Source organism: Xenopus tropicalis, chromosome 2, assembly GCF_000004195.4.
Source record: "Xenopus tropicalis strain Nigerian chromosome 2, UCB_Xtro_10.0, whole genome shotgun sequence".
In the NCBI taxonomy this organism is placed as follows: Eukaryota; Metazoa; Chordata; class Amphibia; order Anura; family Pipidae; genus Xenopus; species Xenopus tropicalis.
The window spans coordinates 14,743,067-14,761,223 of record NC_030678.2 but is presented as its reverse complement, the minus strand read 5'-3'; the positions used below and the strand labels follow the sequence as shown (position 1 = coordinate 14,761,223).

Sequence of the window (18,157 nt, the reverse complement as noted above, 5' to 3'; positions counted from 1 at the left end):
GCTGGGCTGGGCTGATGGCTGGGCAGCAGAAGGCTGGGCTGGGCTGATGGCTGGGCAGCAGAAGGCTGGGCTGGGCTGATGGCTGGGCAGCAGAAGGCTGGGCTGGGCTGATGGCTGGGCAGCAGAAGGCTGGGCTGGGCTGATGGCTGGGCAGCAGAAGGCTGGGCTGGGCTGATGGCTGGGCAGCAGAAGGCTGGGCTGGGCTGATGGCTGGGCAGCAGAAGGCTGGGCTGGGCTGATGGCTGGGCAGCAGAAGGCTGGGCTGGGCTGATGGCTGGGCAGCAGAAGGCTGGGCTGGGCTGATGGCTGGGCAGCAGAAGGCTGGGCTGGGCTGGGCTGATGGCTGGGCAGCAGAAGGCTGGGCTGGGCTGATGGCTGGGCAGCAGAAGGCTGGGCTGGGCTGATGGCTGGGCAGCAGAAGGCTGGGCTGGGCTGATGGTTGGGCAGCAGGCTGGTCTCCATTGCATGACTCACTGTTGCTGAGGCTGTAGGCGCTGTACTTGTGAGGTCTCATTGACATGAAGCAGACTGTCCCAAATAACCCACAGAAGGTCAGTTTGTTGGATAGTGAGTAACAGTTTCCACTTCTGTTAGGCGGCCGTACCCAGAGGTGGCTTTCCTGTGTGACAGCCCCTAACCTATAGAAATCCTTCCCACCGTCTCATTACTACTCATTATCGCAGATCTATAATTACTCTTAGGTGCAGATTTATCAAAATGTGAGTTTAGAGCTTAATACATAACAACTCACCCCCACGTTCTGTTCATTCCTGTGGGAAGCAAATCTATCAGTGGGTAAAAAGACAGAACTCACCATTTGATATACTCTTCTAAAAATCCATCAATGATCGGTGCATATGGTGTACTAAGCATGTTCTGATTGCAAAAGAGCCGGGCACCCTATAGGTGTCTAATGCTGCCACCCTAGGTACAGGCCCTTGGGTGCTTTATGATAAATACAAGATTCCCAAGCAGATTCTCACTGCTATTCCTGTAATTGCATACATTTGTTTATCTCCTTAGCACACACTACTGGGGGCCAATCATTCTTCTCTTTGAGTCTCTTGTACCCTACCCATGGGGAAGCAGCCAACCCCCAGCTGAAGAGCGCATTATGGAGCCTACCTGTTGATTACAGCCAAAGACCTTCTTAGCTACCTATTATTTACTAAGCCATATATTTTATTATAAAGGACTTTCACTGGAGCAAATGTGCCGACTGTATCCTATATTTATAGCATAAATAATATGATCACATTCACAAATACTCCATGTCATATATTCTTGTAAATGATGCTTGGGGGTGTCACACAACTCATTGTAATGTCAGTATTATAAGAAATAGGGTATCTATAAGGATCTCATTCTCAGACCTGTGTCTCCTAAAGTCCTTATAGTGTGTATTATTCCTATATCTTCTGTATTGTCTTCCCATCTCATAGATATACAGTATATATATATATATATATATATATATTACACACACACAGTACTGTACATATTCCTTATGGTTTCAGCTTCAGGATTCCTGACCCAGGAGCTGCCATTAGCCACATTGTTCATTTTCAGCTTCTCCCAGGGATCATTTTATACCAAGGTATAGTTTTTTTTTAACCATTTACAGGCCAGTGTTTTGATCTTCTTCATTTCTCCCTTTCTATTAAATGATGCCGGGGTGCACCTAAACATGAATGTAGTGAATATACACTATATACTAGCTGTGGTACCCGCCGCTGCCCGGGGTAGTTCAGCAGGCAGAGACATGGCATTGATTGGTCAGCCAATGAGGTTTGGAGGCAGATAGCAAAGCCAAGCTCAGAACCCTAGAAAATCCCTAAATATACATTTTCTACTTTGCAAAAATGCCCTGCTCTGTAATTTTTCTGTTACTATGAAATGAGGCATTCTGATTGGTCAGATGGGCAGGTGTGTGAGTTTGGGGCAAACTGAAGCTCAGCACCTGAAGGTTTGCTGCATTCTGGAATTCTGATAGGTCAGATAAGTGGGGCCCCCTGTGGGCAAGTGGGAGCAATGTGGGGCAATAGTAGTTGTGGCCCAAGTCCTGGATGAGAGGGTGGCCCTTGAAAAGTTTTCTTGCATTCCGGGTCCAAATAAATGATGAAATAATGGGGCCCTGAGTCACTCAGCGCCATTACACACAGGGGCCCAGTAGTTTGTTGAACTTTACGTCCTTGTTGACGTGCCAATGCATAGAGAATAATAACCAGATGGGCCCACACCAGAGTCCTGCAGCGGGGCGGGGACCCACGGGTTTCCTGCTGGAGAAGTGGGTACCCTGTGTGGCTTGGGCTGCGGGCCTTAAATATATTTCTTATATGATCTATATTTTACTCCTTCAAACATGTTTTTTTTCTACCCCCGCCCACTTCTGATGATGTCAGCGCTTCCTGGTTAATAGCAGTCAGTGGGCCAGGAGTTGGGCTGAGGATAAGCAGTTGTAGGTCAGGCAGGTAGGAATGTGGGTCGGGGCCGCGGCTTTGGGTCGGGATCAGGTTTGAAAACATGGTTCTGCACAGGGATCAAACACACACTTTATATTGATATAAAGTATTATTGTATATATATATATGTGTATAAGCTCTCAGGCACCTCAGCTGGGCAGCTGCCCCGCAATTCCACTTTTCACTTTTTATTTTTTTATTCATGAAATATGTACTTCAAATAAAATATTTCTCCTTTTATAAATTTTCCAAATATTGGTGTTGATTCCCTCTCTGTCTGTCTTGGCAGCCTGTATGGCGGGGCTGATAGTGGGGCGGTGGCGGGGCTGTTCCCCTACTAAGGGCAAGTTACTGACAATAGTAAAGTGATTACGGGTGCCTGGAACCATTATAAAGTGGTATAGAAATGGCTGCTGGGAGCCACTGCTTCTCACTGCATTAGAGTTACCTTAGGGTTTTGTTGCCCTCCCTCTCTCACCGTATATAATGTATTTGGGCTGCCAGGAACTGGTGCCTTTCACTGTGTATAACCTAGGCCGTATCTATATATTGGCAGGGGTGGGCACGTGCCTTATGGTGGCCAGGCCATTGGTGCCTGTATATTAAAAAAAAAAATACACTGATGGGAGAGGAGGGGGTGGTTGTTCTCTGCACCAATCACCAAAGGAAGGGGGCCAGTTTGGTAACTGGGGGGCGGTGCCAGATACAGCACATTCCCTTTTGCCCTTTTCATTTTGATGCAATTGCAAAGTTTCCCAAGTCCCCATTACCAGCTGGCGCCCACCTTTGGGATCATTAGGGGAGTGTTTGTCCCAGGGGGAAGCGAGCCGCAATGATTCCTGCTAGAGCCGCCCTGTAAGCCCCTTGGCTACAAATCCTTGAGCCCCTTCAGACCCGCCATTTCTGAGTCGCCATTCATTCATTAAGCGCCTCATAGTTATATTATTTAACGACGGGTTCAGGTTGAGCTCTTCCACTCGCCCACCCATGACCTAATGCTGCCGGCTGCCTCTTCCAGCTTCTGTATTTATATGTATGCCCCACCCCTTTTGTGACATCATTGCAGGTCAGGCACAGGTTTGTAAATACAGGGGAGAAGCCGCGTAGGGTATGGTTCCAAGGGGGTGGGTTAGGGTTGGGTGCGGATTGGGAGTGGGCGGGTTATGGTTGGGTGCGTATCGGGAGTGGGTGGGTTAGGGTTGGGTGCGGATCGGGAGTGGGCGGGTTATGGTTGGGTGCGTATCGGGAGTGGGTGGGTTAGGGTTGGGTGCGGATCGGGAGTGGGTGGGTTAGGGTTGGGTGCGGATCGGGAGTGGGCGGGTTAGGGTTGGGTGCGTATCGGGAGTGGGCGGGTTAGGGTTGGGTGCGGATCGGGAGTGGGCGGGTTAGGGTTGGGTGCGGATCGGGAGTGGGCGGGTTAGGGTTGGGTGCGGATCGGGAGTGGGCGGGTTAGGGTTGGGCGCGTATCGGGAGTGGGCGGGTTAGGGTTGGGCGCGTATCGGGAGTGGGCGGGTTAGGGTTGGGCGCGTATCGGGAGTGGGCGGGTTAGGGTTGGGCGCGTATCGGGAGTGGGCGGGTTAGGGTTGGGCGCGTATCGGGAGTGGGCGGGTTAGGGTTGGGCGCGTATCGGGAGTGGGCGGGTTAGGGTTGGGCGCGGATCGGGAGTGGGCGGGTTAGGGTTGGGCGCGGATCGGGAGTGGGCGGGTTAGGGTTGGGCGCGTATCGGGAGTGGGCGGGTTATGGTTGGGTGTTTGTCGACCCGCACATCACTAGTATGCGTCAATTCAACATTCTCTGTGTTTGCGGTTATTGTACATCAAAATAGCTTTCCAGTAGGTGTTACCGATGGATTTAAACTTATTTGTAAATGCTTTAGAAAGTAGTCTCTGTCTGTCTGAATATATTCTCTGCACTGCTGATTCTGACTCCGGAAACAATGTAGCAGCTGATCAACCTGGAAGAAAGCCGACTACATTGTACCAAGAGTTTGTCAGGGGGCAGAAACGCTGCTTTCCGTTGCAATTACACTTACCAATAGCTTCAAAACCACTGAAAATGTGTCGTGTCTGTTGTAAGATTGATAAGAAATACATTTTCTTTCATTTTGCTTTAAAAAAAAAAAAAGCTTTTGGGTGGAGACCCCTTTCTTAAATTATACAATAAGTTCATTGTAAGGTGAACTTCCCCTTTAATATGAAGGCCACATTAATGAGGAGAGTGTGACTAACAAGTGTGGAAATTCCACATTTCCAACGAAAGCAGCGATTATGAAAACCTCCCTGGGAAACTGGTTAAACAACACCCCCCCCCCCCCCTCGTGCTGATCAGTAGACAGATGCTAGTTCTGTAGAAAATCAGGCGTGAGTTGGGTGTCTGTCGTTGGGTGCAGAGTGCAGCCCCAGCCTTCTCGGCAGTCTCCTCCCCTCCCCTTCTTTCCTGTATCACTTCCTTATTGATAGAGATGGGGAAGTGAGCATGTCGATAGTCTCGGCTTGGGGCATTCCTGGCACAGTTCCTGGCAGAGGCCGGAGCACGTACCATTCCAGCGATGTGCCCCTGCTGCCCGCCGCCACTGCTGCTGCTGCTCTCCCTCTCCATTCCAGGTGAGCTCTTTGGAACAAACATGGAGGTATTGTCTGAGGGTGGGACTGGCAGCCCTGTTTGTATTGCTGCTCTCTCATGGGGAGGTGCTGGGAGTTTCAGTTGAACAGTAGTTGGAAATTTCTTAGAAAAGACAGAGGGGCTCATTTATAAACACTGGGCAAATCTGCTCCTGGGCAGTAACCCATGGCAACCAATCATATGTTTGCCTTCATTGCCCTGCATAGGGCTACAAAAAAAACCCTAATCAATGATTGGTTACTGCCCTGGTGCAAATACTAGTGTTTATAAATGAGCCCCTCATTTTTTTTTGGGGGGGGGGGTCAGAGGTACTTTTTGGGGGCAAAACTTGAATGTGACAAGTATAGTGGTGGCAGAATCATGTGGGGGGGGGGCTTCTTTTCATCCTCAAGTATAATAATGCTTAGTGTTTAAATAATTCAATTTAGAGCAAAAATAAATCTTTCACAATCATGGGGTGACAGTGAGGGGCATTTCCGGCCCAACCAGTGCCATGAACTCCATCCAAATGGCTGGAATCTGGGGATCACTATAGCCTTGGGTATCCGCGGGGCATTCCCCACCTACACTGCTTCCAATGGAAGTTCTGATTAGTCTTTTCTATGGGAGAAAAGAACCCCCCCATCTGCCTATAATCCCCCCTAATGTACTTGTACAGAGTAATCATGTCCCCTCGCAAGCGCCTCTTTTCCAGAGAAAACAACCCCAACCTCGACAGTCTCACCTCATAGCTTAAATCTTCCATCCCCTTTACCAGTTTAGTTGCAGTCTCTGCACTCTCTCCAGCTCATTAATATCCTTCTTAAGGACTGGGGCGAGTGCTGTATTTGGGCACTGGACCTTAATATGAGCCCCCCCAGATGCGGAAGTGACATCACTTCAGTACAAGTGACATCACACTGCCCGTGGCACACAGCAACCCCTCTCACCCCCCCCCCCCCCCCCCCCCCCCAGCTCAAGTGCCGGATTCCATCAGAAACTTTCCAGGTGGAGGTGGGGGGGGATCTATTATACAGGCACTCGAGGGCTCCCACCTTTAGGCTCTTGGGTGCTTATATGTAACTATGGCCCTGACTGGGGCCCCAAACTGCACTCCATACTCAATATGAGGGACCTATAAAGAGGCAAAAGTTGTTTTTCCCCCTTGAGTCAATGCCCTTTTTTATGCAGCACTTTATTTGCTTTAGTAGCCACAGAATGGCACTGCCTACAGCTGCTCAATTTGTTATCCACAAAAATTCCCAAATCCTCCTCAATTAAATAAAAAAATATAGCCATAGAATGGTTATTCTCTCCCCCACAACATAACACATCTTTTGAATTAGTTGACTTGGCAGGGCTGTTGGTCCCAGTAACCACAGATAGATGGATTAACAGACCCTTCTGTCCACTAAATGAGAGCAAATTATTCTGGGCTCCCTTGGTGCAGTCACAGTCCCTGCACCCCCTGCAGTTACAGCGCCCAGTTACAGCGCCCAGTTACAGCCCAGTGACAGTGCCCAGTGACAGCCCAGTGACAGCCCAGTGACAGCCCAGTGACAGTGCCCAGTGACAGTGCCCAGTGACCGCCCAGTGACAGCGCCCAGTGACAGCGCCCAGTGACAGCCCAGTGACAGCGCCCAGTGACAGTGCCCAGTGACAGTGCCCAGTGACAGTGCCCAGTGACCGCCCAGTGACAGCGCCCAGTGACAGCGCCCAGTGACAGCGCCCAGTGACAGCGCCCAGTGACAGCCCAGTGACAGTGCCCAGTGACAGCCCAGTGACAGTGCCCAGTGACAGCCCAGTGACAGTGCCCAGTGACAGCCCAGTGACAGTGCCCAGTGACAGTGCCCAGTGACAGCCCAGTGACAGTGCCCAGTGACAGCCCAGTGACAGTGCCCAGTGACAGTGCCCAGTGACAATGCCCAGTGACAGCGCCCAGTTACAGCCCAGTGACAGCGCCCAGTGACAGCGCCCAGTGACAGCGCCAAGTGACAGCGCCCAGTGACAGCGCCCAGTGACAGCGCCCAGTGACAGTGCCAAGTGACAGTGCCCAGTGACAGCGCCCAGTGACAGCCCAGTGACAGCGCCCAGTGACAGCGCCCAGTGACAGCGCCCAGGGACAGTGCCCAGTGACAGCCCAGTGACAGTGCCCAGTGACAGCCCAGTGACAGTGCCCAGTGACAGCGCCCAGTTACATATCTCATTATTTGATGAACTTTGTCAGTAGGAAATATTGGTCACTGTCTCTGCCCCAAAAAATTACCATTTAGTCTGAAAGTGAAGACCAATTGCAAATTGTCCCAGAATATCAAGCTCTATATCATACTAAAAGTTAATTTTAAGGTGAACGATTACACTTATTATGCTCCATATTAATATTAAAAGGTTGATTATTGTTCCACTTCCCTTCGGTAACTCCCTTGCTGTTTGGTTGATGTGCAGTGTTTGGAAGAGTTCCCGAGCCACAGAATGTCCGGATGGATTCGGTGAATTTCAAAAACATCCTGCGGTGGGACCCTCCCGTCGCCAGCGGAAGCGCGGCCTACACTTACACAGCGGAATACAGGCTGTAAGATTTATCTATATTTATCTGTAGAAATCAAAGCATGGGAAAATGAGGTTTATATCAAATAACCACTGAGGCACAAATGACTTGCTTTAAAGGGATACTGTCATGGTTTTTATGGGGAACTTTTTATTTCTAAATTACACTGTTTACACAGCAAATAATTCCCTCTGCCATTTAAACTTTTATTCTTGAACCAACACATGTATTTGTAGCTGTAATATTGGTGTGTAGGCGCCATCTCAGTGCATTGTGCCTGAGTCTGAGCTTTCAGCCAGCGCTACACATTAGAACTGCTTTCAGCTAACCTATTGTTTCTCCTACTCCCATGTAACTGGAGGAGTCCCAAGCCGGACTTGGATTTCTTACTATTGAGTGCTATTCTGAAACCTACTGGGAGCTGCTATCTTGCTCCCTTCCCATTGTTCTGCTGATCGGCTGCTGGATCTCAAACCCCTGATGGGTTTGAGAAAAACATATGTTTTCCCATGACAGTATTTGCCCATAAAACTTGAGTTCCCTCCAGTAAAGATCATCATTTCTATTGGCTAGAGCAGGAGGAGATGGAATATTGGCCTTTTGGCATGCTGTGGTTTGATACTTCCCATGGGATCATAGGATGCACAGTGCACACAAACAAGCCAAGGCACACATACATGCTAGGCCCCATCAGCCAATGAATGGGCAGAGTTCTGCCTTTTGCTCCCACACTACTTCCTGTTACAGTTAGAGCTGTCACTTCCTGTCAGCTGATCTCTGAAGGAGCACACAGCCCATCACTAAATGGCAGCTCAAGGGAAAGAATGTAAAAGGGCAATATTTACTGATATATATATTCCAGTTTGGTGAGATTTTTTAATAGGTCACTTAACATAATATAAACTATCTGTTGGTTAAGTATTCATTCTGGGGGTATAGTGTTCCTTTAAGTAGAAGCAAGAACTATCCGTGTTGTGACTCCACAAACCTGACATTAAGTTTCATTTTCAGGGCTCTGGAAAGACGAACGAATTACACAAGAATATGCCACACAAACGCCACTCATTGCGATTTCTCAAATATTAATTACAATTCCATTGTGCGGGTGAGAGCCGAGCGTAACGGCGGCGTTTCTAAATGGGTGACCAGGTTCTTTAATCCGTACTCACAGAGTAAGTTTCCCTTTCTTCCTACCTGTATCTGTTACGCCAAGAGGGCCTTGCCAGTTAGTAGACGGTTAAGATGTGCATTTGCTTTGTGCAACTTTGGAAAGCCGAAGCAATCTGCCTTCCCATTGGGGACTCCTATTGTTGCCGGTGGAAAGGCATTTCGGAGTAGTTAGTTGCCTGTGGTCAGGGCCGGATTTAACTTGCCGGCGCCCCAAGGCCGCCCCCGCTCCCCGCACGAGTGCGCATGCGCAATCGCGCGGCGCCCTCTCCCTCCAGTGCGCATGCGCAAACGCACATTTAAACTCCCATACGGAGCAGTGGGGAGAGGTCCCGACTGCTCCGTATGGGAGCCAAATTTAAAAAAACCGTTGTGGCGGGGCGGCATGCCCTAAACTTGTGCCGCCCTAGGCCCGGGCCTTTGTGGCCTTTCCACAAATCCGGGCCTGCCTGTGGTAGCAGCGATCTATTGCTGGAGACTAATTCGCTCTATGGGTCGGTAGCCTTAAGGTCCCCATACACTATAAGATCCGCTCGCTTGGCGATGTCGCCAAGCGAGTGGATCTTCACCTACGGGTGGGCGATATCGGGTAGCAAGAAACTTAAAAAAAAAATAATCCGATCGTTTGGCCCTGGGGCCAAACGATTGGATTACATTTGTGGTTATGGGGCAGTCGGTTCGGGGACCGCATCAACGAGCCGATGCGGTCCCCGATCCAACTGGATTTTCTAACCTGGCCGATCGAGATATGGCCAATTTCAGGCCAGATACCTGTCGGCCAAGCCGCTCAGTTCTGCCCATACACGGGCCGATAAGCTGCCGAATCAGTCCAAGGGACCAATATCGGCAGCTATAGTCGGCCCGTGTATGGGGACCTTTAGACTGTTTAGAGACCGCTTCTGCTCATTGATGTGGTCCTTGCTCCGACCACTCCTATTTCCGCTGTTGTAATTCAAGCAACGATTAAATTAGCCTGTTATCACTCACCCTAGGTGGGCTTATCGGGGAAAGATCCACTCCTTTGGCAATCTCACCAAATAGGCAAAATGTATGGCCACCTTAACTCAGAAGAAGACCAAGGTGGCCATACCCCCAACCTTTTATACCTATATAAATAAGCCCCTGCTTTGAGGCCACTGGGAGCAACATCCAAGGGGTTGGGGAGCAACATGTCACCCCTGAGCCACTGGTTGGGGATCACTGGTTGGGGATCACTGGTTGGGGATCACTGGTGTACGGTATCTGACCAAGCGGCCCAGGAGCCAAACAAATGGATACAATGCTAAGAGCTATATCCGGTATGGCCACATTTTAACTGCCCTGTTCTTTCCGGAAACATCTGAAGAATGGGCAGAGCACTGAAAGCGCATGAAACTGCTTTCTGGTTTCTAGGATAATAGGCCCTAGCAACTGTAGAGCTGCAAAATTAGGTAATAATGAATGAACTATTTAAAGCTAAAACACACAAACTGGGCCAGTTGTACATTGCTATAGAATAATATTGTATCCTGTGACCGCCCCCACTGTGTTATGGAGGTTTGTACCTACGGGTAACCCTTCTGTCTCTGCCCCCAGCTGTTATCACTGCCCCGGAAGTGAAAGTGGCGTCACGGGCTGGGTACCTGGATGTGAGCTTTTTTGGCCCCATGGAAGAAGCTGACGGCAGATCACTAACAGACAAATATGGGAATCTCAAGTATAAACTGTTTTACTGGAGGCAGAGCGAGCCGTCAGTTGTGAGTAGTGTGTATATTACATGGATGTTGGTGGGGATCAGTCGCCATATTCATACTGAAACTCATAGATCTGTTGTGTCTTCTAACACAAAGCCAGAAGCAATATGATGTGACTGCAGTGTGACCAACCAATGGAGACACAAATATAATAGCAGGGACAACCCCAAAAGATAGCGCATAATATTTACATAGAGATACCACAATAGTATTCCAGCATAGGAACAGCCCCCTAAGTTTGCTCATAGCCTGTACAGAGAGATACCATAAAACTATGGCACATAGGGATTCCCCTGTACTAAGCACAATTCAGCAGGAACAGCCCCCTAAGTTTGCCCATAGCCTGTACAGAGAGATACCATAAAACTATGGCACATAGGGATTCCCCTGTACTAAGCACAATTCAGCAGGAACAGCCCCCTAAGTTTGCTCATAGCCTGTACAGAGAGATACCATAAAACTATGGCACATAGGGATTCCCCTGTACTAAGCACAATTCAGCAGGAACAGCCCCCTAAGTTTGCTCATAGCCTGTACAGAGAGATACCATAAAACTATGGCACATAGGGATTCCCCTGTACTAAGCACAATTCAGCAGGAACAGCCCCCTAAGTTTGCTCATAGCCTGTACAGAGAGATACCATAAAACTATGGCACATAGGGATTCCCCTGTACTAAGCACAATTCAGCAGGAACAGCCCCCTAAGTTTGCTCATAGCCTGTACAGAGAGATACCATAAAACTATGGCACATAGGGATTCCCCTGTACTAAGCACAATTCAGCAGGAACAGCCCCCTAAGTTTGCTCATAGCCTGTACAGAGAGATACCATAAAACTATGGCACATAGGGATTCCCCTGTACTAAGCACAATTCAGCAGGAACAGCCCCCTAAGTTTGCTCATAGCCTGTACAGAGAGATACCATAAAACTATGGCACATAGGGATTCCCCTGTACTAAGCACAATTCAGCAGGAACAGCCCCCTAAGTTTGCTCATAGCCTGTATAGAGAGATACCATAAAACTATGGCACATAGGGATTCCCCTGTACTAAGCACAATTCAGCAGGAACAGCCCCCTAAGTTTGCTCATAGCCTGTACAGAGAGATACCATAAAACTATGGCACATAGGGATTCCCCTGTACTAAGCACAATTCAGCAGGAACAGCCCCCTAAGTTTGCTCATAGCCTGTACAGAGAGATACCATGAAATGCTGGTACTCGTGGCACACATGATATGTAGCACCATGATCATATCTGGTAGCTGAAATATATCTGGCTTTGTATTTATTTCAGGTCACCAGCATGGAGTCTTCACAGAACCTTGAAACTCTGGCCGACCTAGAGAAATGGACCAGCTACTGTATAAGAGTCCAGGCCTACGCCCCCGATTATAACAATACTGGAGAATTAAGTGAAGCCATATGCGAGAAAACCACAAATGATGGTAAGAGCGGCTTATAAACCGACATCAGCCTGAAAGAGGGTTACACTGGGGGTGTGTATGGGGTTGTTACTTGCACTGGGGGTGTGTATGGGGTTGTTACTTGCACTGGGGGTGTGTATGGGGTTGTTACTTGCACTGGGGGTGTGTATGGGGTTGTTACTTGCATTGGGGGTGTGTATGGGGTTGTTACTTGCACTGGGGGTGTGTATGGGGTTGTTACTTGCACTGGGGGTGTGTATGGGGTTGTTACTTGCACCGGGGGGGTGTATGGGGTTGTTACTTGCACTGGGGGTGTGTATGGGGTTGTTACTTGCTCTGGGGGTGTGTATGGGGTTGTTACTTGCACTGGGGGTGTGTATGGGGTTGTTACTTGCTCTGGGGGTGTGTATGGGGTTGTTACTTGCTCTGGGGGTGTGTATGGGGTTGTTACTTGCACTGGGGGTGTGTATGGGGTTGTTACTTGCTCTGGGGGTGTGTATGGGGTTGTTACTTGCTCTGGGGGTGTGTATGGGGTTGTTACTTGCACTGGGGGTGTGTATGGGGTTGTTACTTGCTCTGGGGGTGTGTATGGGGTTGTTACTTGCACTGGGGGTGTGTATGGGGTTGTTACTTGCACTGGGGGTGTGTATGGGGTTGTTACTTGCACCGGGGGGGTGTATGGGGTTGTTACTTGCACTGGGGGTGTGTATGGGGTTGTTACTTGCACTGGGGGTGTGTATGGGGTTGTTACTTGCACCGGGGGTGTGTATGGGGTTGTTACTTGCACCGGGGGGGTGTATGGGGTTGTTACTTGCACTGGGGGTGTGTATGGGGTTGTTACTTGCACTGGGGGTGTGTATGGGGTTGTTACTTGCATTGGGAGTGTGTATGGGGTTGTTACTTGCACTGGGGGTGTGTATGGGGTTGTTACTTGCACCGGGGGTGTGTATGGGGTTGTTACTTGCACTGGGGGTGTGTATGGGGTTGTTACTTGCACCGGGGGGTGTATGGGGTTGTTACTTGCACTGGGGGTGTGTATGGGGTTGTTACTTGCACCGGGGGGGTGTATGGGGTTGTTACTTGCACTGGGGGGACTGAATGTAAAAGCATTACTCCTGCCATATTGCCATACCCCCGCCATTTTTCCCTACAATTGCTTTCTGTAAGGTACCCATCATTTGCTGGCAGGACCATGATTGTGGTCCATGGGAGCAGCCATACATCCCTGGCCAAATTATTTCCCAGTTGGACCACGTTTGGGGTTGGACAGTATAAAGGAAACAGGGGCACTGACCATGCACCTCTCTTTCGCAGGAACCATCCCAGGGTGGCAGATCGCTCTTTCCTTCATCGTCCCCCTGTGTCTCTCTGCCGTGATCGTTGTTGGAATGTTTTATTTAGGAATAAGTATATATAAAGCAGCCAAATATCTGTTCTTCCCTAAATACTCCTTCCCCGAGCATCTGAAAGAGGTTGGTATTGGAGTCAGTATTTCTGTTTGTGCGTTGGTGGGTGGGGCTTAAAGCCCAGGTTCCCTTGGTGCCGCTTAGAGAAGCGCCATGTTTGTTTGTTTCAGTTCCTTGATATTCTCTGCTTCTGCTCATTTCAAACCCTGAGCAAACAGACTTTATTTTGGGCAAAACAAAAACACCACTGCTGTTCAGAGATAAGTAGCCATATTTAGTGATAGTGACCTTCACAGTTCCCCTCGGGTTTAAAGGAGAACTAAAGTTCAACAAAGAATTAGAAATACTAGAAGTGCTATGTACATCAGCAAGTGCAGTTTTGGTTCCCCAGGGGGGCTCCTACCCAGGGCTGTTTAGTTCCAGTGTCACCCTAGGTACCGAACCTAATCCCGCCCCTCAGGCTGTCGAAGTGATGTCACGCACACACAGCTGTGTGTGACATCACTTCCGCTACGTGTGACATCACTTTCACCAGATGACACCACTTCAGCTCGCTGTCACCCTCATGCCCCCAGCTCCACCACCAAATTAGCACAGGTATCATCTGGCAGCGGCTGGGAAGATTTATTAATATTTTTTAAAAATGTGATAAATTAAATTGGCAAATGGGGGCCACCCCCCCTAAAGCCACCGCCCTTGGCACAGGCCCATGGGTGCCAATATATAAATACGGCCCTGCTCCCGCCATGGCGCTGGAAAGGTAAGCCCGGGGGGGGGGGGAGAGTGTTAATATCATGAAAGCTGCCCCAGGGAGGCGCAGGGACAAGAATCATCCCTATGGTTCCCACAATTTCCCTGCAGTCACTTGTTTGTTAATTGCGCGCTGCTGAACCTACTGACTCCAGATGGTACCTACAGGGTTCCCTTTGCACCCCGAGTCAATAGGCCCCCTTTCCCTGCTACTTTCTGTTCTTGCAACAGTGCCCCTGACAGAGGACAACACTTAATTATGGAACCACGTTTTTAAAGTGCTATTTAAGGCTGAAGACACATAGAGCTACTAGTAGCAGCTACTTTTTCATGGCTACTAAACGAAAGGAAATCCCCTGCCATAGACAGTACTGAGAATTGCCTCTGCTAAAACACACGTAAAGACAGTTATCAGTAAATGATCAGCATTGTCTATTTTAGTAGCTGCTACTAGTAGCTCCATGTGTCTTCACCCTAAAGGAGGCCTCCACCCAAAAACATGTTTTACATGTTTGTTTAAAAAGATGTAATTCTGAGCAACTCTATCCATTCATTATACGTGTTCAGTGCTATTGGTCACTCCTGAACAATGTAGCAGAAGTCATTTCACTTTTGAGCAGTCAGAACCGGCAATGCAGAGCATGTAAACGGACAGATAGATGCTGCTTTCAACTGCAATAACTTTCAAACCAGAAAAAAAGTAAATAATGTATATAGGGAAGTTGCTTAGAATTGTATTTTCTTTTATTATGCAAAAAATGGTTGCCAGTGCCTGTACGTTCAAATCTCTGTGCCACTGTGGCTACGGGCATGTTACATATATATATGAAGCAAAAAGAAAAAAGCCCAGCAGCCATGTACCTAAGGCTAATATACCTTTATTTCCTTCTCTCCCTAGTACCTAAGCCAGCCTTTCTACAGCTCCCCCCACCTGTCCACTCAGGGCCCCGATGATGTTGCTGAGCCCTATGGAACCCTAACGTTGGTGTCGGAGGAGAACCCGGAGGTGTAACTGCGGCCTGGGCTTTCTACTATTGCACTTGTGTGTTTGCTGAACTGTAACAGACACACCCTCGCTCACCTTTACTCAGGAATGTTTTTATGTTTGAGTTCTGACGTCCAACCTTGTGACTCGAGTGTACGTGGGTGTGTGTATATTTATATACCCAAGTATCTGCAATGCCTGGAACCTGGAGACTTTGCTCAATACGACAGGACCTGGCACACATGAAGCATTGCTAAATGCACTGTGGGTAAGAGAGCTGACGGTTTGCATGTATTCAGAGATCATTACTGCATAACAGATCCCAAATCTTTGGGGGCCATTTACTAAACACTGCAGAAAAAAAACTGTTGTGACTTTTGACACTGGTTTTTTTGTGCAACAATTTAAAAAAGTCACCGTTTTCATGCACCAAGCCAAATAATTTGGAATTTTCTCAACTTTTCCCACACTTACTCAGTTCAAATTTTTGCAAATGTAAGATATTTGTGGAAATGGGTTTGTTTGAATTTTACAATTAACAAAAAAAAATTAAAAATTCCACCCTTAGTGTACAAAATGATGACAAAGTAGGCTGTTTCACTGTATACACTGGGTGGGACTGGCCTCCCTGGGTACCCGAGGAGCTCCCAGCAGCCCCAGCCCAAGGGAGCTCCCAGCAGCCCATCCTTATTTCCACAGTAGGCCTATATTTAAACCTATCTCTAGCCAATCGCTGTGAGAGTGGGCCCTCCTAGGAGACCTAGTCCGACACTGGGCAGGGGAAATGGTTTAATAATTCGCAGTTTAGTTTGGCTTCTTCAAAAGAGACACATTTGCCAATAAAGTGATTTGGACCTTATTGTTAGAGAACCAATTGATCCTCCATTGGCCTCCATGTTGTACTGCTATTGGACTGAACGTCTGGCCTAGGCCGGTAACACAGCAGCATGGTCTCTATTATGTGCATTCTCCTCCCATAGACTTGTACATCACACAGCTATTATTAAGGCACATTAGCTGCTGCTGCTACCTGATGTGGCAAACAAAAGCCGCTTCTTGCCCTTCAGTTGATATGAAATTGCTGAGGTTGCCCACCACTACTTTTACCTGCCATAAAAGCCCTTAGGGAACATTTGCTCTGGTGCCTCTAACCACAGCAACCAATCAGCAGATTGCTCTGATCAGTCTACTGCAGGCAGAATACTGAAAACAAAAATCTGATTGGCTTATGGGTTGCTGTACTGAGGCATTGAATAAAGGTAGGAGAGGAAAGGTGGAAGAACGGAAGAAAGATGCAGGGCGGGGAGTATGAAACGGGTAACATTTAGGTATATCGATATATATCTGTTGGTATTCCTTTGCAATTCCTATTGGAATAAAGACATAAAGGCAGTTTACAGCTGATTTTTATAAAAATAACATTACATATGTGAATTTTTCTTACAGATAACAGAATTTTATTTTAAATGTATCTGTGTTTTATATTTAACTGTGATTGTGAATATTTAAGAGAAGTGTGTATGTTCATTTGATCCAAATTGTTATTTAAATGCTTCTATATGTATAGTATATGTAACATAGAAGACAAGGCTGATACAAGACACAAATATCAAGATCAAACTTTATTCCATAGCAGGAACCTGGCGGCAGTGAATGCTGTTGATCCAGAGGGGAGTGACCTACATTGGATTGGAGGCCTTTATACCATCCAGTCCATCCAATCAGAACAATTCCATGACCTGTGTGCACTCAGCATTTAGCCATTTGTCTTTATATGGTCATGGAACTCCTCAGGGACTTATAATATCCTTACATTTTACTGTAGGGGGTACATTATTTATTAGATATACTGTATCTCTGTGCCCTTCTACACTCATGGTACCGCTAAAACACCCACATGTGCCTATATTTCCCAGCAGGATACACTATTTCTTTAACTGCACCAACTATGTTGTAAACTGCAGTTTTGTGGCATCTATTTTGCCTACCGAGTTGTCTGGGAGAGATTATAAAATAAATACATACATTACTATTTCTTGTTTTGTCATTGTTTTATGTTGTATGAACCTACTTCTGCCCCTTTATGAGTGGGTAAAAAGCTCCATCCCAGAGCTGGGGGGGGGGGGGGATTATATGAATTACATGGATGTGTTTTGTGGGGAGGTGGGCAGTATAATTTCCTTTATGTTGTGCGCATGTGTATTATAGGGGTATTGGGTACAGCACAGGGTAATATTATAAGATCACATGTTCATAAGAAGTTATTTGCCCTGTTTCTAAAGATTCCTCTCCAATCAGAGCACAGTCAGTAAAGGTGGCCATACACGCACCGATATTATCGTACGAAACCTCGTTTCGTACGATAATCGGTGCGTGTATGGTATGTCGGCGAGTCGACCGATATCGCAGGAAGCTGCTGAAATCGGTCGGCTCGTCGATCGGCCAGGTTAGAAAATTTTGATCGGGCGCCATAGAAGGCGCCTGACCAAAATTCTCCCTTCAGAGCTGAATCGGCAGAAGGAGGTAGAAATCCTATTGTTTCTACCTCCTTACCTGCCGATTCAGCCCTGAATGGTGTGTGGCGGATCTGACGATGTTTCGTGCGACCGATGGTCGTACGAAACATCGTCGGATCGCCACGTGTATGGCCAGCTTAAAGCAATGCACATTTAGAAGAGCAATGTAAGAGATAAGGCCAGGCTGTGATGGGGTTGAGAAGCAAAGGATTATGGTTAGTCTAGTGATGGGAAAGGAGAGGATTAGGGTCAGGCTGGGGTTGGGGAAGTTAAGGTTTATGGTTAGTCTAGTGATGGGTGGGAGAGGATTAGGGTCAGGCTGGGGTTGGGGAAGTTAAGGTTTATGGTTAGTCTAGTGATGGGTGGGAGAGGATTAGGGTCAGGCTGGGGTTGGGGAAGTTAAGGTTTATGGTTAGTCTAGTGATGGGTGGGAGAGGATTAGGGTCAGGCTGGGGCTGAGTAAGCAAAGGATTATGGTTAGTCTAGTGATGGGAAGGGAGAGGATTAGGGCCAGGCTGGGGAAGTTAAGGTTTATGGTTAGTCTAGTGATGGGTGGGAAAGGA

At 48.0% G+C, this 18,157-nt stretch overlaps 1 protein-coding gene across 1 annotated transcript; it reads left to right on the top strand.

Moving 5' to 3' along the window:
• Positions 1–5,010: 5,010 nt before the first annotated feature.
• On the top strand, positions 5,011–15,105 carry il10rb (interleukin 10 receptor subunit beta). The gene is made up of 7 exons (NM_001171823.1): positions 5,011–5,065; positions 7,509–7,635; positions 8,623–8,783; positions 10,354–10,514; positions 11,808–11,958; positions 13,252–13,409; positions 14,992–15,105. Exons 1-7 carry the CDS (start codon positions 5,011–5,013, stop codon positions 15,103–15,105), a joined length of 927 nt encoding a protein of 308 aa, NP_001165294.1.
• The last annotated feature ends 3,052 nt before the right edge of the window (positions 15,106–18,157 follow it).